The sequence below is a fragment of the Glycine soja genome, chromosome 10, assembly GCF_004193775.1.
Source record: "Glycine soja cultivar W05 chromosome 10, ASM419377v2, whole genome shotgun sequence".
NCBI classification, from domain to species: Eukaryota; Viridiplantae; Streptophyta; class Magnoliopsida; order Fabales; family Fabaceae; genus Glycine; species Glycine soja.
Genome location: NC_041011.1, coordinates 3,957,595 through 3,979,419, shown reverse-complemented (window position 1 = coordinate 3,979,419; position 21,825 = coordinate 3,957,595). Strand labels below are relative to the sequence as shown.

Sequence of the window (21,825 nt, the reverse complement as noted above, 5' to 3'; positions counted from 1 at the left end):
TGTTAAAATTTAAAAATGTACATTTTATAAAATGATTTTTAAAAATTTAGAGTTTTTTTTTCTGCTTTTACTTTTCTACTATTGATTGTTTATATTTGTTCTTTCATTTTTACAATTTTTTAAAATTATATTTTCTCCTGATTCTTTTATTTGTGATATTCTAGTGAATCTCTTTTTAAAAAAAATCAAATGAAGGATATATTTATTTCTTATTTTAAAAATTATTTTTTGTTTCAGGAAATTCTTAAAAATGAATGGTTACTAATTACGTGAACATGATAATTGGTGAAGACATATTTAAAATGGACAGTTTTAAAATCAGTTTCAATTTTAAAATTAACAACTTTACACAAATGAGTTTTTAAAATCACATTAATAACCATTTATTATCCATCCAATTATTTGGGTTTGGTCGAATTAATGTTGTATTCAGCTTCAAATATTTTTGGCTTATAGCCTTATAGGTGTGCTAAATATAATTGAGCGTTAAAACTTCATGTAAAAAAAATGTGTTAAACCTGATGTTGACTTCTAAAAAAGACAACAAGTGTTTGTTAGGAAGATATTCTAATTTTTCTTTTGTAAAACATATTTATTATCTTTCATCTTTAAAATGTGTAGTTGACTATGTTCTGAATTTTTCTGGTTGAGTATTTTAAAATATTTGATGATGTTCATTTGCTGATTAATTCTTATGACTACGTAGGTTCCAATCGGGATAGAAGTTGCCAACAAGCAAACAACATGTGAAGTTGTTTAATATGATCATTGCAACTGATGTTTTGTTAATTAACTTTAGATTGTTATGTTATCTATCACTTTAGATTATATATTTGTACTATGTTTTGCTTCTAGTTTTTGGTAAGATCTTTTGATTTTAGTTCATGTAAAACTTAAAATTTATTATTTTCAGTTTACGTTAAAAGTTCTGATAGATTTAAATAATATAACTAATTTCTTAATGAATGAGGGATTTTAACTTAAAAAAATGAGTGAGGGATTTGTTTTAAGAGAAAAAAGGATTCAAAGTTGTACCTATCACATTGACCTCACTTTCTTCATAGCATATTTTCCTTGTAAAACAATATGAAAAATAAACTTTTTAATTAGTACTTAAAATTAATTAGAAAGTTAAATTATTGGTCTACATCAAATTACCAATCTATTAAATTATTTGTTACGTTAATATAAAATATAAAAATAAACTGAATGTGTCACTAAATTATCTCAGTTTAATTATTTTATTGGTAAAAAAAAAATTAATTATAAAACTGTTAATTAATTTTATTTTTATTTATTGTATTTCAATGCTTAAAAATAGAAATAAAAAATAAAAAATGATTTTCATTTTCAAGTTAAAAACCAAATAAAATTAAGGTGATATTTGTGACTAATAATATTAATAAAAATAGATTTTCAGATCCCTTAATTTCTTAGCAAATGCATAGAATAAAACAAAAATATCAATTTATTTACATTAATATTTTAAAATTATTTTGTTTTCCTCTTTCCTTTAACATCATTTAAAAAAAAAAGTATTTCATTTCTTTCTCATTCTTATTGTTTCAAAATTAGTCCATAATTAAAAATTTTAAAAATTAAACACAAATAAACATACACATACCTAAACTGCTTTATTCATTTGTACGTTGTAATGGGAATTGAGAAGTCTGACTATCTTTGAAATATTTGCTGAATTAAAAAAAAATCTCTATATGATTAGAGTAAGACTCTCAATAATGCACAAAAATAAAATTAACATAGTAGCATAAATAGTTGAGACAAAATAAGTAAAAAAAAAAATACATATACATATATTTAGAAAAAATAATAAACTAAAACTAATATATACACATCAATACATAATAATATGAAATAGAAATACAAACACACATTTGCCGCTAATAGTAAGAAGAAGAATATTGGTGGTAATACCGTAATAGTAATTGTTGTAATTAACGTGCTTGGTGACAGACAGCAAGGCTTTGCAATGGCATTAAAGTTTCATTTACTACAGGCTCAACTGCCCCATATATCGTTCTTATTAGTTTTTACCTATAAAAAGGAGAACCCCAAGGACTGTTTTACCACCACTACTACCAAGTGAAAAAGCAACTAAGCATAGTGTGTAAGAAAGGGAGAAAAACAAGTGCTGTGTAGAGAGAAAAATGGCTAGGTGGTGCATGATCTTGGTGGTTCTTGCTCTTGCCGTGGTTGCAAGTGCCAGAAACATGCCCAATGACGCTGGTTTGGAGGACCAGAAGAACTTCCTTGGGTATGGGTTTTCGGGTGTTGGCAACAATGGCCTTCCCTTTGGTGGAGTGGGTTCTGGGTTTGATGGTAATATGGGTGGGCCTTCTGGGCTCGGTGGACTTGGAGGATTCGGTGGGCCTGGTGGGCTTGGCGGACTCGGAGGTCCTGGTAACGGTGAAGGGCCCAGTCTTCCTCTCCCTTGAGAGTTGAGACCACACACCTTCGTGTTTCTTTCGGTCGCTACTTTGCTATTATAGCCTATATAGTCTTTCTTTTAGTGTTTCGTTAAGAAAATAATTGTGGCGTGAGGTGTTATGTTCTAAGAAATCTAGGCTTTGTCGCCTGGAAAAAATAGTAGTACGTAGTAGTACTAGTTTGTGATTTTTTTTTGTTTTTATAAAAAAAGTAGCAATAGTGTGATTTCATGGTTTGTAACGAGTGGGTGTTTTAATTTCCTACATGTTATCATGTATGGTTCTGTTAGTTTTATGGGATGCATATTTTCACTTGAAATTAGAGCATATGCATTTTGTAATATCACTAATATGTACGTGCTTGCTTCTCTCTAAAACTCATTCAGGCCTTATCTAGATCTGTCAAACGTATAAACTTAGTTGTCGGATATTGTTCTAACAACGAAAAAAATAAAAGGAAGGAAATAACGAAAGAATAGCAGCTTGGATAACGAACGTCAAGTTTTCTCTAACTCTAAGACAACACTAGCTAATAACAATTTTAGACGATTTCCTATGTGAAATTTTGGTCAAGTGAGGGCAATGTACAAAAGAAAACAGTATATGTCTAGAAGAGTGCATGTTAGAGAAGTAGAGTTTAAGTTGAAGTTGTAAAATCTAGCATTTTAATTTAAAAAATACTTCAAAGATCAAACGCTTTGAGAGACTTTTTAATTTTTGTGTTTGCGTGTGTTTAAGGGCCATTTACACGTCATTTCTGTAATATGAAACATCCAAATTAACAAGATCGATCGTTAATTAGGACATCATTTTGCATATAGTTAAAATGAAATTCATGTAACAGTTATAAAATTTAAGGAAAAGAAGGAGAAAATAAACTAATCATCAACTTATTATTTTGCTGAATGATCATACCAGCCTCTTTATTACCAAAACTTTATTTCCAACAAATTAATATGAGGGTATGACTTACGAGGAGGAGACTTCGATGTTCAATTATACATGAATTGTTTGGTTGCTATGACTTCATGTAATTCTCATGTTGTGAGAATTTTTTTAATGTAAAAATGGAAAAATAAATATTAACTATTATATTATGAATGAGATCAAAGTTAAACCAAACAAGTGAGTTTTTTTAAAGGTTACATGATCTATATTAGATCTTATATTATGAATGCCGTCCAAGGTTAAAATGCATAAACAATTTGAATTTTTAAGTGATTGTATAGCTTTAAATCTTAATTATTTATGTATAATTATACTATTACGTACTTATGCTATATATATATATTCTATCCAATATTTCATGCATGAGGGCACAAAATAGTAACAGTTCCTGCTTTGTTTACTGCGTGGTATTTGATCATGCATGCTTAATATGATCCACTAGGACCACAAGTGCTTCATCAATTTAAAGAGGAATACAAAACACATTTTACTATGTATATACTTTAACAGGTTAGAAGTTAATTTATGGCCCCGACTATTTCTTCAACGGATTGCCATTAGACCAATTGAACATATATAAAGGAAGAAGCAATGAAAGATACTAAAAGTCGCGCTACCAAGGCCGTTGTCATGCTTTAATTGTTTTGCTGCAGTAACTTTGTTTTACTGTGTGTGTTGTCACCAATAAAGGATTTATAACATCAGTAGTATTTCAAATCGAAGGAGGGACACCATATGTTCCCTTTCTCTATGCAGTTTCTAGTTTAGCCATGGTAGAGGGAGAGTTATGACCGTTGTTAATGCCTTTGATCAAGTTTTTGCTGTTAAAATAGTAAATACAGATATTCAAGTTAAAATTTGAATTATAGTACTAATTAAGTGTTATTAGAACACTGATTCATAGAGTGACTCTTTTTTATAGAAAAGTATTACCAACTAACTCCTTCCACCCTAATTTCTAAATGCAACTTCATTATGTTACCAAATAAAAAACCTCACTAAGGCAATCCTGATGCAGTTACATGTATAAGACTTCAACTCGAATCATTTGATTATGCTAGAATAACCCCACACCAGTTGATCTACACGCGCTTAATGGTTGATTCTTTTGTAACCTCCTTAGCAATGATCCTTAAAATTTCATAAACTTCAGTCAACTATCATGTTCCTCGCTAGCAGCTGCTCAATAGTTAATATGAGGCTATATAAGTATGGTCACTGTTAATTAATACGTTAGGTAAAAGGATTGAGTGAAGAATTTGTGGCCCATGTCACCTATCCGAGGATGGCAATAGGCTACATGTTACCCTTGCCAAATATATCACCACTTGTAACTGGCAAAGATGCCAGTGGTATTCCATTTGAATGAAACAATTGAATAGGAACCAGAGGGACCGGTCAACTAAATAGTAAATAACCCATTAACCACTATTACTTACTCTCTGTTCCATATTTAACCACTGTTAAATTTGTCTCGCTAATTCTACTCTGAACCTAGTCAAGGAATCTCAAGACCTTCAGAAAGACACTAGATCATACATATACTGAATAGCAAAATATGCATATGTTATGAAATGTTAGCTTAAAGCGTTCAGCTAGCTACATGTGCACACATGATTGAAAGGAGATATTAACATAAAAAAAAGCTACATGTGCATACATATTGACACTAAATATTGTCTTTAATTTTGATGAGAAACGACGTGGGTTCGGGAATGTATATAGAGCACACTGTAGAGTTCATACGTTGATACGTATATATACACTTCAAAATGATTGTTTTATTACAATTGAAGGCCTTTTTATGGCTTCTGGTACAATGGCTTAACCAAGAGTGTGAGAAAATAAATAAATTTATTTCAAGCTTTTCAAGATTATTCATACAAAACCTGCAAGCACGTACCCTGCTATTTTTAAGGTATATATGTATGTATCTATGCACTGATCTTATTACAATATGAACAATTTAAATAAAAAAAAAACTTCTGTTTTCTCTTTCCTCTTTCTTTTTCTGTATAACTATCCCACTGTAAGTAACAGATACAAAAAAAGTTAAGCACTGTTTTAAATGATAGAACCATTATTACCATTTCTGTATTTCAAGTTGGTAAGCAAACTCACCTGTTTCATTATATCATTTATGTGGCCCCATGAATGCTACTAACGTATGACACTTCTTCTCTGTATCTTCAATGCTCATTGAATCGACCTAACTTTGTCAAATTGTTATTTAAGATGACAATATCTCATCCAAAGATACATTGATCATAATATTGAGTGTAAAAAAGGGCACCAACGTTGGCGCAAACCCTGATGCTTTCCCAAGAGCACGACATATTGCCCAAGCCAAATCAAATCATGGTCCAACGTGGAATAAGAAATCAAGCATTTAGCACATTATAGAAAGCAATCATATATTCTCCAAAGCGTATTGATTTATCATTTAACTAGTAGTTTTTGAACCACCCTTCAACAGCCTTATTTTGTACGTACATCCCCACAACATGTTGTCAATATAGAAATATATAACATCTTTTTTAAGAAAGAAATATATATTTTTCTTCAAAAGAAAGAAAGAAATATATAACATGACTCATCAACATAATTCATTTTCCTAAATTAGTAAGTTTTCTGTGCATAATATGTTAAAAGAAATATAATAATTTATTATGAGAGAATATTTATTATAAATTATGAATGTTTTATTTAATTAGATACAAAATTAAGAAATAGATTGCAAAACTAAATTTTTGAATAAAAATATTAGTCATAGGTCCACTAATTTAACTTGATATGTCAAATTTTAAATTAGGTAAAATTATAATAATATTATCTAACTTCTTTAAAGAAATATACCAACCAGAAATAAATCAATTGACGCATGTCAAACGTGATTTTCTCCGGTAAAAATAGTAATATATTTTCTTGGCCTGCACCATTTTTTTTTGTTCTTGACCAGTACTTTTGTCTTTTTGTCATTTGTTGAGATTTTGAACTTGTCACTTGACACGGACAGTTCATTCAGGCCCATAAGGCCGTAATACGTAAGGACCCTTGCTCATGGGGCATGTTATTCTCACCTCCATTTTTCTCTGTTCCCACACTCCTTTATTTTTAATTAGAATTTCTATTTTATTTCTTTCCCTCGCGAGTCACGTCCCTTTCTTTTCCTATTCACTTCTTCTTTCTTCTCTCACTCCTTACTTGGGACGTCCCTTATCTCTGTCAGTCTAAAGCTTGTGGTGGTTTGGGGTTGAGAAATTCTAGGCATTTCAATACTGCCTTCATGATGAAGATAGGAGTGGTCATTATGTTCTATAAGAAATGCTTATGAGTTCAGTTACGAGGGCTAAATACAAGTGTGGTAATGTTCTAATTCCGGTGATTGAGTTCAACGTCATGGTTCTAATTTGTGGAAAGGCATTTGAGATGGCTGACAAAATGTTGCTAATTAGAGGAACTTAACTATCGATGACCAGTGTATGAAATGCAATGATGTTGTTGAGTGTGAGATGCTAAAGAGGTGAGGAACGTTTTGACTAGGAATAGGTTGGATCATGATTTCTTTCAACTTGATACTCGTGCTTGGTTACTTAAAAATTTGATATCTAAGTCTTAGGTGAGGGGATTCAATTGGAGTATAATTTTAGTGGAAGTCTAGAAACACTATGATTTTTTAGCATAAGTGGTTGGACGTTCAAAATCTAGTTTCATTGATACTTTGCCAAGTGGAAGCCATAGGGGATAGTAATGAGCATAATATGTCTCTTAATTCTTCTGGCGCTACAACCTTCAGAGATGTCAATTCCTCAAATTTGTTGGTCTTTTCCTTTTATTGGTAAGTATAAATTGAATTGTGACGTGTCCTATATGCTTCACTCGAAGAAATCTGCTGCTGGAGACATGTGATTGGAGTAGGAATATGCTTTTTGCCTTGTTGCAGATATAGGGTTTTGCACTGGTATGCATGCAGAGGTATGGGCAATTTTTCTAGGCATTTCTATTTTCTATAGCATAGCAGAGAGGGTTTAAGGGTCTCATTGTAGAATCTGATTCCAAAGTAGTGATCAAATTTCTTTTGGATGGCTGTGTCAATACTCATCCCTGCTATCCTTTGGTGCAAAGTATTGAACATTTCAAGAGTATAGGAAAAACTTTTGTTTGGAAGCATGTTTTCTGAGAAGGAAATCAAATGGCAGATGCACTATCTAAGTTTAGTTATTCTTTAGATAGTTGTATTAAGGTTTTTAAATTTCTGTCTTCCTTTTTGTATAACATTTTTTTGGCGGATGTTTCATCTACCGTGTTTATGCACTATTTTTAGTGTTGGGATGGGGTTTTCCGACTTTTGATTCATAAAAAAAGAAAAAGAAATGAAAATTAGGATGTTTTAAAGCTTTCACAAATCTGAAGCATAATTAATTTGTCAGATTTAACTTAATATGCATAGGTCATTAATATAATTTGCATATATCATATAAAAATGGCCTAATTAAGTATCTGGTGCATGAATATTCTCACACACCACCTTGATAACTAAACAATGTCAACAACTAACATTTATCTTCCACACAACCTCGAGCCAGTAGCACCAATATAGATCACACAGGGTGTTGCAACATGAGCTCCTTCATTCAATGTTGACCATCATCATAGAGGGTCTTGAGAACTCATGAATAATTCACACTAGGATGTCTATCAAACAATGTAACCTCCAAAAACCTATATACATACTAGCATGTAGTATATTTTTTCTCGCACAATTTTTTTACTAGAATCTTGCTATCAATTTTTTTTACAAGTGATCACTATCCTTAAACTTTGCCAATAAAACTCACCCATCTTGCTTGCAAATTTCTTTGTTGATTTCGAAATTTATGCACATTAGAACCAACTTCAACAATATTTAATATTTAATCAGCAAAATAAAAATTTTAAGAGATTAAAATCAAATAATAATAATAATAATAATAATAAAATTAAATGACTTATATTTAACTTTTAAATATTAAAATCACATGTTTATGGTAGAAATACTAATGAAAGTGAATGTGATGTTCTCTTTTCAACAAAGGTTCTTGATTGACTTAAATTAAGATTTAATTACTTATTCAGTTTATATAGTTTTCAAATTTATTCCATTTACTTTTTATAGTTAATAAGTAATTTTTTTAGTCTTAAAGTTTAATAAGTGAATTTTTTAGTTCCTAAAGTTTATATTTTAATTCTTAAAAAGGTTTTTAACAGAGTTAAAAAATTTTAACGATAAAGATCTTTTAGAAAGTAAAATATAAACTTCGGAATTAAAAAAATCACTTAGTTACCGTTTTAGTTTTTTTTTTTTTTTTTTTAATTTGGTGTGTATTCTTTTAGTCCTTAAAATTTAAAACTGTTTTTTTCCTTGATTTCAATAAATTGATACTTTGTGCTAGTTTTTAGCTGATATAAATTATTTTTTTGTTAGCTGCTTGAATTTGTATTTTAAATTTGTCACAAAGTATTTAAAAATCATCACAAAGTGTTAAAAATTGATATAAAGTGTTAATTTATCATGTTAAAGACTAAAAAAAACAATTTGTCAAAATTTAGGAATTAATAAAATATTTTTAAATTTCAGGAATTAAAAAAATATTTTTAAATTCCAGGAACTAAAGAAAAGCAACTCCTAAATTGAGGGACTAAAATAATAATTAAGCTTTAATGAGTTTATCTCCTAATTTAAATATGAGATCCACTAAAATTGGTGATTATAAATCACAAAGAAATAGAGTATTAAAGAGAGTGTTAGAAAGAGCGTCGACAATATTATTCTTTTTATAATTTAGGATAATCTTAATTGTGTGAATTACTTTCTCCGTTTTTAATTATAAGACTTTTTTCTAGAAATTTGTTTGTCTTCTTTTATAAGATATTTTTTTAATTTTAGATACATTAATTATTTTTTTTCTATATACTCTTAATTATTCTCTCTTCAAATATTAATAAAAAATAATTAAGTATATAAAGAAAAGAATAAATTTTTTTTTTAAAATTATATAAATAATTGACATATTGATTAATTAAATTAACTATTTTTATAAGGATGTAAATTAATTAAAAGAATTTCAAAGGAGCAACAATTTGATTGTTGAAGACTATTAAACCCTACTACCTCCATTCTTATTAATAAGAAATAAATACCAATCTCGTTAAAACCAATAAAAATAACTAGTTTGATTAATTTTAATTAATAATATCATACATTTAAATTTTATTCTAAAAATATCCATTGAATCAAATGATTTAAGTAGTGGTTATATTTAATGACATTACTTATTTTTTTAAAAATATTCTTTTACTAATAAATATGACTTATCTAGTAATATTTCTAATAAATAAGAATATAAAAAATTAACAATTAATACATTTAAAAATTATCATATAATTTTTATATTTAAGAGAAAAAAAAGTTCTAATTTGTTTCTTATATACCGGAAGTGAGTAGTAGAAGTCTTTTAGTTACATCATAAAAATACCATCCCTCTTTCTTCCTAACACGGAACACTGGTTTCGAACCCTTGTTGTGGTTAGGTCTTCACATTTCGAATTTGGGAATTCATGGGTCAGGGAACTCCGGGCGGCATGAACCGGCAGGGCGACCGGAAGCCGGACGGCGGCGACAAGAAGGAGAAGAAGTTCGAGCCGGCGGCGCCGCCAGCACGCGTGGGGCGGAAACAGCGGAAGCAGAAGGGCCCGGAGGCGGCGGCGCGGCTGCCGACGGTGACTCCGGTGACGAAGTGCAAGCTGCGGCTGCTGAAGCTGGAGCGGATCAAGGACTACCTACTGATGGAGGAAGAGTTCGTGGCGAATCAGGAGCGACTCAAGCCGCAGGAGGAGAAGGCCGAGGAAGACAGATCCAAGGTCGACGATCTCCGAGGCTCTCCCATGAGCGTCGGAAATCTCGAAGAGCTCATCGACGAGAATCACGCTATTGTTTCCTCCTCCGTCGGGCCTGAGTATTACGTCGGAATCTTGTCTTTCGTCGATAAGGATCAGTTGGAGCCTGGTTGTGCTATTTTGATGCATAATAAGGTTTTGCTCACTCGCTTTACGCTTTTATTGGTGGTGGTTATTGAAATGAAATACGTCAAATTATGAAATTATTGGAAATACCTCATTGCCTAGGGTTTGACTTAGAGATCGATAATAATAATTACTAGTTCGACAGTGTGCGTGAAGCTTACATAATCTTCTGATATAAAATGATTTATAGTATGAAGTTTTATATGTAGGCTAGGTTTTGTTGCGTTTATTGGTATTGTGGGAAATTGCGGTCACAATTGTGGTTGTGGAGATCCCCGCAACTTTGACGTTGTGGCCAAAATTAATGGATTGTAAACCTATTGAAGGGGGTCATAGAATATGTATCTTTAGGTTGTTTGAAGTTTTTGTTCGTGTTGGTGATTGCGGCTGCTGACAGCGTGTTAGAGTAGATATTATATGTTATTGTTGTTTATTGTAGTTTGGGAATGGAGTCATGATAAATTGTCTAATAATCTACACAATGCATAAGCGAAGAAGCATTATAATCCTTCTTGAAGAAGGAAGGAACTTAATGTGTGATTTGGGACCATCTGAACCTGAGAAGAGAGTGGGAAAAGCTGTGGTTGAAATGTTCTTTAGAACCGTAACGTGACATCGAAGTTGACATAATTGTTGTTTTCTTAATTGAATTGGTCATATATTGGTGTGGTTCACGTGGTTAGATGCTGGCCATATAATGTTTATGTATGGTTTTTTTTTTATCAGGTTCTTTCTGTTGTTGGGCTTCTTCAAGATGAAGTTGATCCAATGGTCTCTGTTATGAAGGTCGAGAAAGCTCCTCTGGAATCGTATGCTGACATTGGTGGTTTAGATGCCCAAATACAGGAAATTAAAGAAGCAGTTGAGCTACCCCTGACACATCCTGAACTATATGAAGACATTGGTATCAAGCCTCCTAAGGGGGTCATTTTATATGGAGAACCTGGTACTGGGAAGACCTTGCTTGCGAAGGTTTGCATTTATCTTTGCTTCTTCTAGAGCTGTTTTAATAGAGTTTCAGCATCTCCTTTTTACTACCTTTATCTTTAGGCAGTGTTTTGATTTAAGGAGTGTTCCAGCATCTTAAGACAATGCCTTTTGTGTATTCAGGCCGTGGCAAACTCAACATCAGCAACATTCTTGCGCGTTGTTGGTAGTGAATTGATACAAAAGTACTTGGGAGATGGCCCAAAACTTGTGAGAGAACTTTTCAGAGTTGCCGATGATCTTTCTCCTTCTATTGTATTCATTGATGAAATCGATGCAGTTGGTACAAAAAGGTAATTTTAATCCCCAACTTTAGCTGTCATGAAGGTACCAGGGATGGAAGAGTGATGCCTTGTATCACTCTATGAGCTCTTGGGATTCTTTTCCTACATTCATGAGCTTACCAGTAAATATGTATTTACAGGTATGATGCTCACTCAGGTGGAGAACGTGAGATTCAAAGGACCATGTTAGAGTTGCTGAACCAGTTAGATGGTTTTGATTCTAGAGGAGATGTAAAAGTGATTCTGGCAACCAACAGAATTGAAAGTCTTGATCCAGCTTTGCTACGGCCTGGTCGAATTGACAGGAAGATAGAATTTCCTCTTCCTGATATCAAAACAAGGAGACGCATCTTTCAGGTAGGCATGACTAATTTTGTGAAAGCAATACACCTACCATGTGTTTGGGAAATCTTGATGGCCTGGTCCATTTGTGTTCTTTCTTTATTTTTGTTTTTTTAAAGTTTTTTTAACATGCTTAAAAATTTATAATAATTGTGTAATTTTTTGAAAAGGAAAAGAATTTAAAGAAATGCTGTTCTTTTCCTTTCTTCATGAGCTTATATTATATTATGAGAAACAATCACTTTTCTTTTTTAAACAAAAAACTCAGTAGTTGCAAAAAAAGTTATCATTTCTTCAAAATAAGCTAATCCAAACACATTCTGAAAATATGATAGAAAAAAAAGCTATATTGCTGAATTACTTTTTTTAAGCTTAAACAAATGGCCAATTATGGGAAATAGTCTCTTTTTCTAAGATGTGCTCTTGGGAAGCTGCTTAAAAAACAATTATTTTCCCAAAATAAACGAACCCAACATAAGATGTTGTTTCTGCTGATTCTATGTGATATCTTAACATGCATACTTTGTTCAATCATATGCTTATACATTCTCATACTTTGGAATTAAGATACACACATCGAGGATGACATTAGCTGATGATGTCAACTTGGAAGAATTTGTTATGACTAAAGATGAATTCTCTGGAGCTGATATAAAGGCAATATGTACTGAAGCTGGTTTACTTGCTCTACGAGAACGCCGAATGAAGGTAAGAAATCTCTCTTGTTTATATGATATAATAATAGTACTCCATTGTTGTACGGAAGTTGCTAGTTTTTTACAACTCATATTGATAAAGCCAAAATATATTAAGCCAAGTAAAACTATAGCATAGGTGGATTTCTCCAAAGGTTAAACGTTCTAAAGTTTGAAACACACACCATTGAAGGATGAGTGGCAGAGAAAAAGTGGAGGGGGGTTGCAATGCTATAAATCTTTTGAAGGAAATGTTTGCAAGTGTTTTAAACAATAATTTGTTATATTAACAAATGTATGAAATGTGCATGACATCCTAGATGCCATGGTATGAAAAGAAAGCAAAACTAGAAGTAAGAAAGCAAAAAAGAGAGAAGAGAACATGTAACCATCCCAACTTTGTATTTTTTGCAAATATAGACTCCTTGAACTTTCTTTTTGTTCTAATTTGTCCTCAAACTTTTACTATTGTTATAGTAGACCCTTCTATTAACTTGGGGTTAAGTTACTAACGATAAACAAAATTAAACCTTTTTAGTTTTATTTATCAGGGAAAAGAATATACATTCACCCTAAAATTTATGCTGCGCAAATAGACATCTTGAGCTTTTGCAGTTCATCCCTCAATTAGTTCTTAAACTCCTGCTAATGGTGAATGGAAGGGTCTATTATAAATTAAACAAGGAACTAAAAAATAGCTAAGAATTATTGGAGTTCCTTGCATACTTTTCAACAAGGAATTATATTGTGGAAGTATTCCTTGTTGCCTCTTCAAAGCATGGAACCTGCTTTTCTATATGAAATATCATACTTTGTCACTGAAGATTTTCCCAACTGGTAGATTAATCAGTGTCAACGAAAAGATGCTGGGTTTGATTCCAGTGGGTGGTCATTCATTGTTAAGTCATAAGTATTATTGTTAGGGCATGAGCATACACTTGGACTGGGGTCAAATTTGTACTTTGAAGTAAATCCTATCTTTACCTATCAAAGTTATCTATTGTTTGTCTACATTTGTTTAATGTGTATCTTTGGTTTGTATTGTATATAATATAATTTGAAGTTTTTTTTCTCCCCAATTTATGATATCTTCTTACTATTACTTTTTTGTTCAGGTGACTCATGCCGACTTTAAGAAGGCCAAGGATAAAGTGATGTTTAAGAAGAAAGAAGGGGTGCCTGAAGGGCTGTATATGTGAAATACTATCCTCTATCATCCTCGCTCCTCCTGTCTTTTTTTCAATGTTCTAGTTATGCGAACAAATGCCAAATCATTTGTATTATGCGAACAAATGTCAGTTTTATTTTGGAGGCTTTGAATCTCAACAACGATTTTAATTCAATATAGTTTTCTTTCAATTCCATTGATTTTGGAAATTGTTCCATATTCTATTATAAAGCAGCTCATTATCCTTGGCCTTTATTCGTGTAAAAAGATATGCATGCTTATTGCTTTAGAGAAACTACTTACTGCAGTCGAATTTGTAGCACAATTGATGATGAGAACAGGGTGTTTAAACTCTTGGAGGGACAATTTGAACATAATTTTCAGAAACTTGTAGCTTTTGAGAGTTCAGTTTGATTTGCATTTTAGTTATACAACAGAGTCGAGATGGATTATTCTTGACTTTAGTGTATAGGGTAGGACCTTGGGGGCTGCTTAAGAAAAACTGCAGGGCATGTTAATAGTATTGCAATTTAGATAATTCCTATATTCTTTTACCTAACTCCACCAGGGGCTTATTGATGATTATATGATAGTCACGGCAGCAAATTAAACTCCATCATAATAGCTACCACCATTAACGTCTACTCAATATTCACGTGGCATTGCTAGTTGTTTCTCGTTGAATAAGCTCCTGCTTCACTGTGATGATGGTGTGCTTGTGAGTTAGACTCGTCTTTTTCAAATTTGATAGGGTGTTTTTGGTTTGGACACCTAAACTAAGGTTCACCCCTCGTGAAAAATTAAGCATGGTTCTTTGACAAATCATTTTTTCGGTTGAGTTAAGCGTGACTTTTCCGTCGATCATAGTGGTTGAACAATAAACATGCTTAATTACATACAAACTGCTCACTACAGTTGAGTTATTTTAACACAAATAGTGGATCAAAAGATAAGGACTTATTTAAATCCATGATATACAACATAGCTAGTTTAGTGTTTTTTAGCTTCCATGTTATAATTATATCCAATCACAATTATTCTATCTATTAGTTGTTGTAACAATCCTATTTCTCTAATTGTAATTCTCATTCACTGGACCAACTCTCGGAGGAATGGCTTTGAGCAAGCAGCAGCTTCTGCTTCTTCCACTTCTTGACCAACTTCTTTACGCACAAGAACAAGTTAACCACATGAACCAAAACAGTCACTAGAAGCAAGATCACCCAAACTATAGACAAAGGAATTCCCATCCTATTAACTTTATCAACAATGTGATCAGGGGTGACCAAGCTCTGTGCCCAAAAGTATGTGAGTCCCATGAATGTGAGTGCTGAGGTCATAGCCATGATCAAGATCCACATCATGAGCTTGTTCTCGAGGTGAAACCCGCTTATGAGAAGCAGCACCACACTGAGAGAGGAGAAGAAAGAAGTGGTGTTGAAGGTCATGAACTTCAGAAACCCATGTGGCCAATCATATGCTAAAACTGCAGTGCCTGCTTTACAAATATTGCCATAAGTAGTGCAGTTGAATCCACCAGTTATTGTGTCTTCTTGCCAAACCCCACCTGGTGAACTTATTGCTGACAGAAAAGTCATGGTGGCAATTACAGTGGCTACCACCATCAATGTTCCTCTTTTCTCTTCTATCCAATTACTTTGGTATTGTAAGTACTTTAACCATAATGTTTCCCATATTTTGCTTCTCTTGGATTGTGATGGTTGAGTAGCTATGCTTGGTGATGATGATGACCCTTGTTGTGCAGTGCCAGTTTGAATTCCAGCTTCAGTTAACATGTGTTCAATTTTTAGGCTTATGAAATCTCTTGGACAGCGCTCCAACGCCTCCAAAGCTGTTAAACCTGCCTTGTTTAAAGCACTAACTGCTGTTCTCATTTCAGGTAGCATGAGTAGGTATTTTATGGTCTGCAAAAGTATAGAAAAAGGAATCACTATTGTTTCCCACAGCCCTAACACTATTCAAACAATTAGTGTGTTTGGAATAACTTCACCTGGTGGAGAAAAAAACAATTAATTTTTCGTAGTGAAGATAAAGCAACAGATAGTTGCTTCTTCCAAACACACTAAAGAAACATTGCAGTTAGAGCATCACCAATGGTACAAGGTAGAAATGTAGAATGACTTAACTCACTTTTTGTAGGCCTAAAAATGCCGCATAGAATTTAAGAATTTTAACGAATTTTCTCTCAAATGGTGCAATCCTTAAGAACTAAAATTGAATCCCATAATTGTCTCACAATTAAGAACGGTTAATAACCAATTGTCTTTCAAAACTGCATAAGAACTAGCTCGAGTTTAAGAATCCCATAAGCAATTTCCACTAGAGATACTCTTATAGTCTCAAATCATGTTTCACTTGAAGTACTAATAATAGCCAGAAGTCTACAATCTTCGAAAGTTAGTAAACACTAGTGAGACACTTAAAAGATTTTATTTGAAGTTAAACTCTCATGAGTAAACTCATATATTATATGATAAGAATTTATTTAATAGTTGTTTAATTAAACTATTTATCTAAACACGTCTTGAATACTAAATAGTACCTTAATATGTTTGAGCCTCACTGCTACATGCAGAACTGTGTTACCCTCTTCGTCTATGGCAAGCAGGAGCTGTTGGTTCCAAATGATCATACGTAACACATAAGTGCAAAACAGAACCATCATCAATAATGTTCTGTTGTATTGAGTCTGGTCTGGCTCTGGTCAACTCCTTAATAACTCCTATGAGTCCTCTCATCACAGCCAAGTGGAGAGGAAGCATGTCATCTTTGTCCAAAGCCAAGCAAACATCTGAGTTTGTATGCAAAAGAGCTTTCACAACCTCAGTGTTCCCTTCAGCACAAGCCAGATGAAGAGGGAAACGTCCTTCAGAGTCAACTTCACTTTCTAAACTTGGTTTTCTTTTAAGAAGAACCTCACAGAATTCCAAATGGCTAAGCAAAGATACTATGTGTAATGGGGTTTCACTGAAGGGTGAGAGTGAAATTATGTTCAGAATAAGAGGGTTCCTTTGGATCAGGGTGTTTAAGGTACTCACACAGCCATTTAATGATGCTTCATAGAGTGTTGTTATCCCTAACAGTGTTAACTTGTGCTTTAACGGTGTTAACTTATGTTTGAACGAGACAAATTTGTAATAGGTGACACTATGTGGTTTATGGACTTTCGAAGGGAGTATCTTTTAGACTTGCATGTTAAATTGTAATAAGTGAGGGCATTATTTGTTTTAGGGAGCAAATGCTTTGGTTATAGGTTTTTTTTTTTTGCAAAATGGTTAAGTATCAAAATGGCACCATAAGATTTTTTTTATATATATATATAAACCAAAGTGATACCATAAATACACCACCATTACAAAGAATACATAATACTACCAACCTGACGCACCATTGTATTGAATGGTTATAAAAAATTATGCATCTTCATGACATTTTCTCATTATGTATAATTGTGGTTATCACTTTAAACAACTTTTTTCCACTTTCACATTTCTTTCATCTTGAGTGTGAAGAATTGAACTATGAATCTCGAACTAAAGCTCCTACGTGCATATATAGCTTTTGAAAATTAGAGTTTAATGTGTTTGAAAAGGACATTTTAATAACTTTTTTTTAAAAAAATCAATTTCCCACATCATTTTAATTACTTTTAAAAAAGAAAAAAAAACACTATTTGTCATATTGAACACAAGTTAACATTGTTAGGAAAGATTACCTGAATAAAGACTAAAAATAAGTTTTTATTTTATTAATTTAGAGATTAAATAAGAGAATACCAAAGTTTATTGACTAAAAACATATATTTTCAGAAATATATTTTGCTGAGATAGGGTTAAAACAAAGGAGTTGCTAAACCCAAGCTGTGGGTTCTACAGTTTCTTTTAGTTGGAAGCGCTTCCGTCTTTGAATTGCGCAGAGCAACGAAGCTCCTCCCAAACCAACGACTTTGGCCGACGGCGCTGCCCCCTGAATTTCCTGTAATTAATTTATACTGATGATTGATAACATAAGTTCTTTGTTTTCTTTTTTCCATTGAAATACTCGATTCTGTTCTGTACGTTTCAGTCTTATAATATAAAAGATTAAAGCATAAGTGCTTCTGTTTCAGAGACCCTTTTGACTTCAGGATGGGTCCTCGACAGTGCCAAGTCTGCAACGAAGCTCAGTCCAAATACAAGTGTCCTTCATGTTACTTACCTTAGTAAGCAATAAATATCCCAAACCTTACTGTCTCTCTTTTTCCTTTGTATTTATTGTTATTGTTGTTGTTGTTGTTATTTTTATTTTTTGAAAATTGTTGTGTTGTTCCTTCTGCTTGCAGTTGTTCTCTGGTCTGTTTCAAGAAACACAAAGGTATGATGCTTGTCCGCGCCATTTAATTCATGTGCTCCTCATGTTTTTCGTTTGCTTGTCTTGTGTTCGAAGTAATGCGGTTAAAGGTTTCCAAGTGAAAGGAATGGAAAATATTTTTATTTTATCTTCTTGTGCTACTTGAGCACTAAATGCTTGCTTGCATGGTTCTTTCTTTACTATTGACTTTTAGCAATAAAAATTGGAGGTATTTCATTTTAGCTTGTTCATGGGGCAATTGATATTTTCACCATGGAGCCATGATGCTATGATGATCTGCCTTTATTGGAATTTCCTTCCTGATTCTTGAATTGATCAAACATACTTCAATGTTGCAGAATTGCCATGCGTCAAGCCACAACCTTCAGAGGCCAAAACAAGTAAGAGTTTTGTTCACCTCCATAACTACTTTGATGAGGTAGTCTACATATTGTTTGATTTTCCTCGTCACCCCTTCCCATGCCAGATATTGGATTTTGTTGTTTTATATTGATAGGCTCATGTCATTTCATTACATCATTTAAGATGAGGGTTCTCTTTTCCTTTATCTCCTTATCTGCCTCATCGATTGTATATGCTGAACTGAAGGGCATCCTTATATGTGAAACATGGGGTTTAGGGGAAGGTTGAAACCATCATAAGGGTCCATGCTAGGCAGCCTTAACTTGTATTAGCAAGAGGCTGATTCCTTGATAACCTTACCTTTTATCTGCAGAAGTTTTATTCCAAAATTTCAGTTTTAAATTAGTCTGAAACTTAACTGGCATGTACTCACCATGTACATATATGCAGTTTTACACATCTTGTACTTTTATGCCATACTAAAGCAATCAACAATGTGCAAGTATGAAATAAACTTATGGTTTTTGGCAACTAGAGGCCATGTAATAATTAATTGCTCTTAAGCAATTTGGGGATCTAATTTTAATGTTTTTCTATTGTTCATCAGCTGCTGTTTCAGAATCAATTGCAGAAAAGCCATTAGTTGTTGATGAATCAAGTGAGGTGCTGGAAAAATTCCAACTGGAGGCCATAGGTATTTTTTGTATGTATATAAGAATGCCCTACATACAGGATCACAGTGCAGAAATTCCAGTGGTGGAACCATGATATTGGCTAATTTTTAGAATGGTTGTATTTTTGATGCAGCCTCTTCCAGTGAGATTCGTGATGCTTTGAATGATAAAGCCCTTCAAGAACTAATTTGCCGTATTGATTGCTCCTCAAATGCAGAGAATGTAACTTTTTTTTTTCTCCCTCAGTCACTATCTTTTCTAAATTTTGTCATCTCACTTGTATGTGTTGGTTTTTTAGCTGCTTGCCTAGCAATCGTGCACTGTTATTTATTTATTATTACTAGTTTTAATACTCACCGAGCAAATGTTATAGAGAAATTTCATTAAAAATTTGTGTTTCAATGTTAGGAGCTTGATAAAGCTATGGCAGAGGAGGCATTTCGCTTGCTCACTGACAAGGTAATGCTATATATTGCTTCTGATGTGCATTCTTCCCCACTGCATGTGAAACCTTTATAGGGTTGAATCACATTGGATAAATTCGACTTGTTGTCAAGTACCTTAAGCCTCCTTGCCTTTTCTTTGTTCTATTGGTTTCCAGATTTTATCAACCATCAACCCCTGACTGCAAGTAATGGTTACTGAAAGAAAGAATTTGTTGAATATGAAAGGAACAGCAGATAAGCCTCCAAAATTTGCAGGTTTTGGTTAATATTTCTTTTACATTTGTACAGCTTTGCCCTGTGATTCAGCTTTTGATGTATGATAAATTTTGTATCTTGAGGCATTGTATTGGTAAAACTCAAATCTGTCAAGTGTTGCCTTTGGGCCATGGCTCTCTTGAATTGTCGCGTTACATTTTCGTGAACCAACTTGATTATTCCAATTATTGGACACAGAAAAAGATAAAGTTATCCTAAATGCAATAGTTAATTTTGGTAATTTTAAATTATAAGGCTTTAGTTAATTTCGGTAATCAACAGTGGAATGATTGGACTAAGTATATGAAATTATAATGAACTTAACATTTGATTTATGCAATCCATTTGTTGCATGAAGTAATATATATTTAAATTCGGAAACATTTACTGGAAGAAAATCGTGCGTTCAATCATAAACTACACATTGTAGTTTTCACATGGTGTGCAACACTATTCTAAATAGTAAATGTACACTTAATTTCGTTTTACTTTAACGGTTCATTTGGTAAGTGAGAAATGATGGGGAAATAGAGAGATGGGAAATGGTCTGTATTTGATTGTGTGGAAATAGGAGAGAAAAAAAATAAAAAGGTGAGGATATATATATTTTTTTCTTTTTTGCAAAAATAAATGGAAATGAACCATAAATGCACTCTTTACAATAATAATCAGGTTGCAATTTTTTCATACGTATCTGCATTCTTTTTCATACATACCTGCATTTGTTTCATGCTGCCAAGAACGAAACGAATCAAGAAGAAATTGTAAAAAGGGAAAGTGAGACAGTCAAAGATTGAGAAAAAGAGAAAAAAGAAAGGAAAGCTAGAGAGATAAGATTAACCTCTCTCACCTATCGCCATTGAGATCAAGTCTGCACAATATACCCACCTCACACTTGTTGTCACATGACACCACCATCTTCTACAGTGGTTAGTACAACACTCCCTGCATGATCCTCTTCACGTTGTCCTTCTGCATGGTCAGTGACATTGCGTCCTTTGCGAGCTTCACTGCCCTAAAGTTCCTGGGATCAACAATGCACCTTCTCGCTCTCTTTGAATCCCTAATTAAAAAAATCTTGGGCAATGCGCTATAAAAATCATCATGTTAATTTAAAAGCCCAGTGAAAAATTCCAAGAAGAAAGCCCATATGGATGACAACACAGCGAATTCCATTGAACGCAGAGACTAGCTAAAAGCATCTAACACTTCTTCCCACTTCTTTTGTCTAATTCAAAGATCTGCATGCATGAGTTGATTAATTTAATTTAATTTCGGTGAGAACGAATGATTAATGATTAATTAAAGAGAGCCTTCTTAGAGTTAGATGAAACGATAGAGGACAAATCGGAGTGGATTTAACGATCCCACGCTATGTCGTATTCTGCGGCAGAACCAAAAGCCTTTGAAACGAGGGAAAGCCTATACGTAGGGTTTAGGGTGAATATATATAGAAGGTAAAAGATGAAGTAATTTAAATTTAAAAGAGATAATATGAATCAGCAAAAGATTCTTAGTTTAGAATCAATTGTCTTTGTTCAAAAATGGCAAAAAAGTAAAACAATCAATCGTGGAACATGATAATTATTGATTCTAAATTTTGAACAATCAATTATTGAAAAAAAATGGATTATCTTGCAATTTTTTCTTCTTCTATTTTTTTTTCTTATTTCTTCCCTATCAATAATAATAATAAATTTAAGAATAAAAAACAGGTTTATAATCCACATGGTGAAGCAATCTTTCTTCTCAAGTTTCGGATGACACATGTTATTTGGTATTTCTTAACTATACCGAACCAAAT

At 32.8% G+C, this 21,825-nt stretch overlaps 4 protein-coding genes across 5 annotated transcripts; 3 read left to right on the top strand and 1 right to left on the bottom strand.

The window, feature by feature from the left end:
* Positions 1 to 2,079: 2,079 nt before the first annotated feature.
* Positions 2,080 to 2,824, top strand: LOC114370775 (glycine-rich protein 5-like). Its single transcript, XM_028328165.1, has one exon. The coding sequence runs from the start codon at positions 2,169 to 2,171 to the stop codon at positions 2,454 to 2,456; it is 288 nt and encodes a 95-aa protein (XP_028183966.1). The 5' UTR covers positions 2,080 to 2,168; the 3' UTR covers positions 2,457 to 2,824.
* Positions 2,825 to 9,886: 7,062 nt separating this feature from the next.
* Positions 9,887 to 14,188, top strand: LOC114371059 (26S proteasome regulatory subunit 4 homolog A). Of its 2 annotated transcripts, XR_003658000.1 has the most exons (7): positions 9,887 to 10,466; positions 11,184 to 11,429; positions 11,568 to 11,737; positions 11,869 to 12,085; positions 12,638 to 12,778; positions 13,881 to 14,028; positions 14,058 to 14,188. XR_003658000.1 is itself a non-coding variant. In XM_028328464.1 (6 exons), the coding sequence occupies exons 1-6, from the start codon at positions 9,993 to 9,995 to the stop codon at positions 13,962 to 13,964; spliced, it is 1,332 nt and encodes a 443-aa protein (XP_028184265.1). In that variant the 5' UTR covers positions 9,887 to 9,992; the 3' UTR covers positions 13,965 to 14,184. The 2 variants fall into 2 exon arrangements, 1 of the variants encoding a protein (XP_028184265.1); XM_028328464.1 differs by having other exon boundaries at positions 13,881 to 14,184.
* A 622-nt stretch (positions 14,189 to 14,810) lies between these two features.
* LOC114371060 (ankyrin repeat-containing protein NPR4-like) lies at positions 14,811 to 17,053 on the bottom strand. The gene is made up of 2 exons (XM_028328465.1): positions 16,497 to 17,053; positions 14,811 to 15,858 (listed from the first exon to the last, which is right to left on the bottom strand). The coding sequence occupies exons 1-2, from the start codon at positions 16,617 to 16,619 to the stop codon at positions 15,019 to 15,021; spliced, it is 963 nt and encodes a 320-aa protein (XP_028184266.1). The 5' UTR covers positions 16,620 to 17,053; the 3' UTR covers positions 14,811 to 15,018.
* Positions 17,054 to 17,774: 721 nt separating this feature from the next.
* Positions 17,775 to 20,241, top strand: LOC114370576 (zinc finger HIT domain-containing protein 3-like). The gene is made up of 8 exons (XM_028327970.1): positions 17,775 to 17,931; positions 18,063 to 18,155; positions 18,276 to 18,307; positions 18,643 to 18,684; positions 19,254 to 19,340; positions 19,454 to 19,542; positions 19,729 to 19,779; positions 19,922 to 20,241. The coding sequence occupies exons 2-8, from the start codon at positions 18,082 to 18,084 to the stop codon at positions 19,943 to 19,945; spliced, it is 399 nt and encodes a 132-aa protein (XP_028183771.1). The 5' UTR covers positions 17,775 to 17,931; positions 18,063 to 18,081; the 3' UTR covers positions 19,946 to 20,241.
* Positions 20,242 to 21,825: the final 1,584 nt, after the last annotated feature.

What these genes read in the sequence shown, in the direction of transcription:
- LOC114370775 (XM_028328165.1), top strand. Translation starts at nt 2,169, where the DNA reads ATGGCTAGGTGGTGCATGATCTTGGTGGTTCTTGCTCTTGCCGTGGTT.
- LOC114371059 (XM_028328464.1), top strand. Translation starts at nt 9,993, where the DNA reads ATGGGTCAGGGAACTCCGGGCGGCATGAACCGGCAGGGCGACCGGAAG. An exon ending in CAAGGAGACGCATCTTTCAG is followed by an intron (nt 12,086 to 12,637) that starts GTAGGCATGACT and finishes TTTGGAATTAAG; the next exon opens with ATACACACATCGAGGATGAC. An exon ending in TACGAGAACGCCGAATGAAG is followed by an intron (nt 12,779 to 13,880) that starts GTAAGAAATCTC and finishes TTTTTTGTTCAG; the next exon opens with GTGACTCATGCCGACTTTAA.
- LOC114371060 (XM_028328465.1), bottom strand. Translation starts at nt 16,619, where the DNA reads ATGATGGTTCTGTTTTGCACTTATGTGTTACGTATGATCATTTGGAAC. An exon ending in TGAGGCTCAAACATATTAAG is followed by an intron (nt 15,859 to 16,496) that starts GTACTATTTAGT and finishes ATACTTTTGCAG; the next exon opens with ACCATAAAATACCTACTCAT.
- LOC114370576 (XM_028327970.1), top strand. Translation starts at nt 18,082, where the DNA reads ATGGGTCCTCGACAGTGCCAAGTCTGCAACGAAGCTCAGTCCAAATAC. An exon ending in ACCTTCAGAGGCCAAAACAA is followed by an intron (nt 18,685 to 19,253) that starts GTAAGAGTTTTG and finishes ATTGTTCATCAG; the next exon opens with CTGCTGTTTCAGAATCAATT. An exon ending in GCTCCTCAAATGCAGAGAAT is followed by an intron (nt 19,543 to 19,728) that starts GTAACTTTTTTT and finishes TTTCAATGTTAG; the next exon opens with GAGCTTGATAAAGCTATGGC.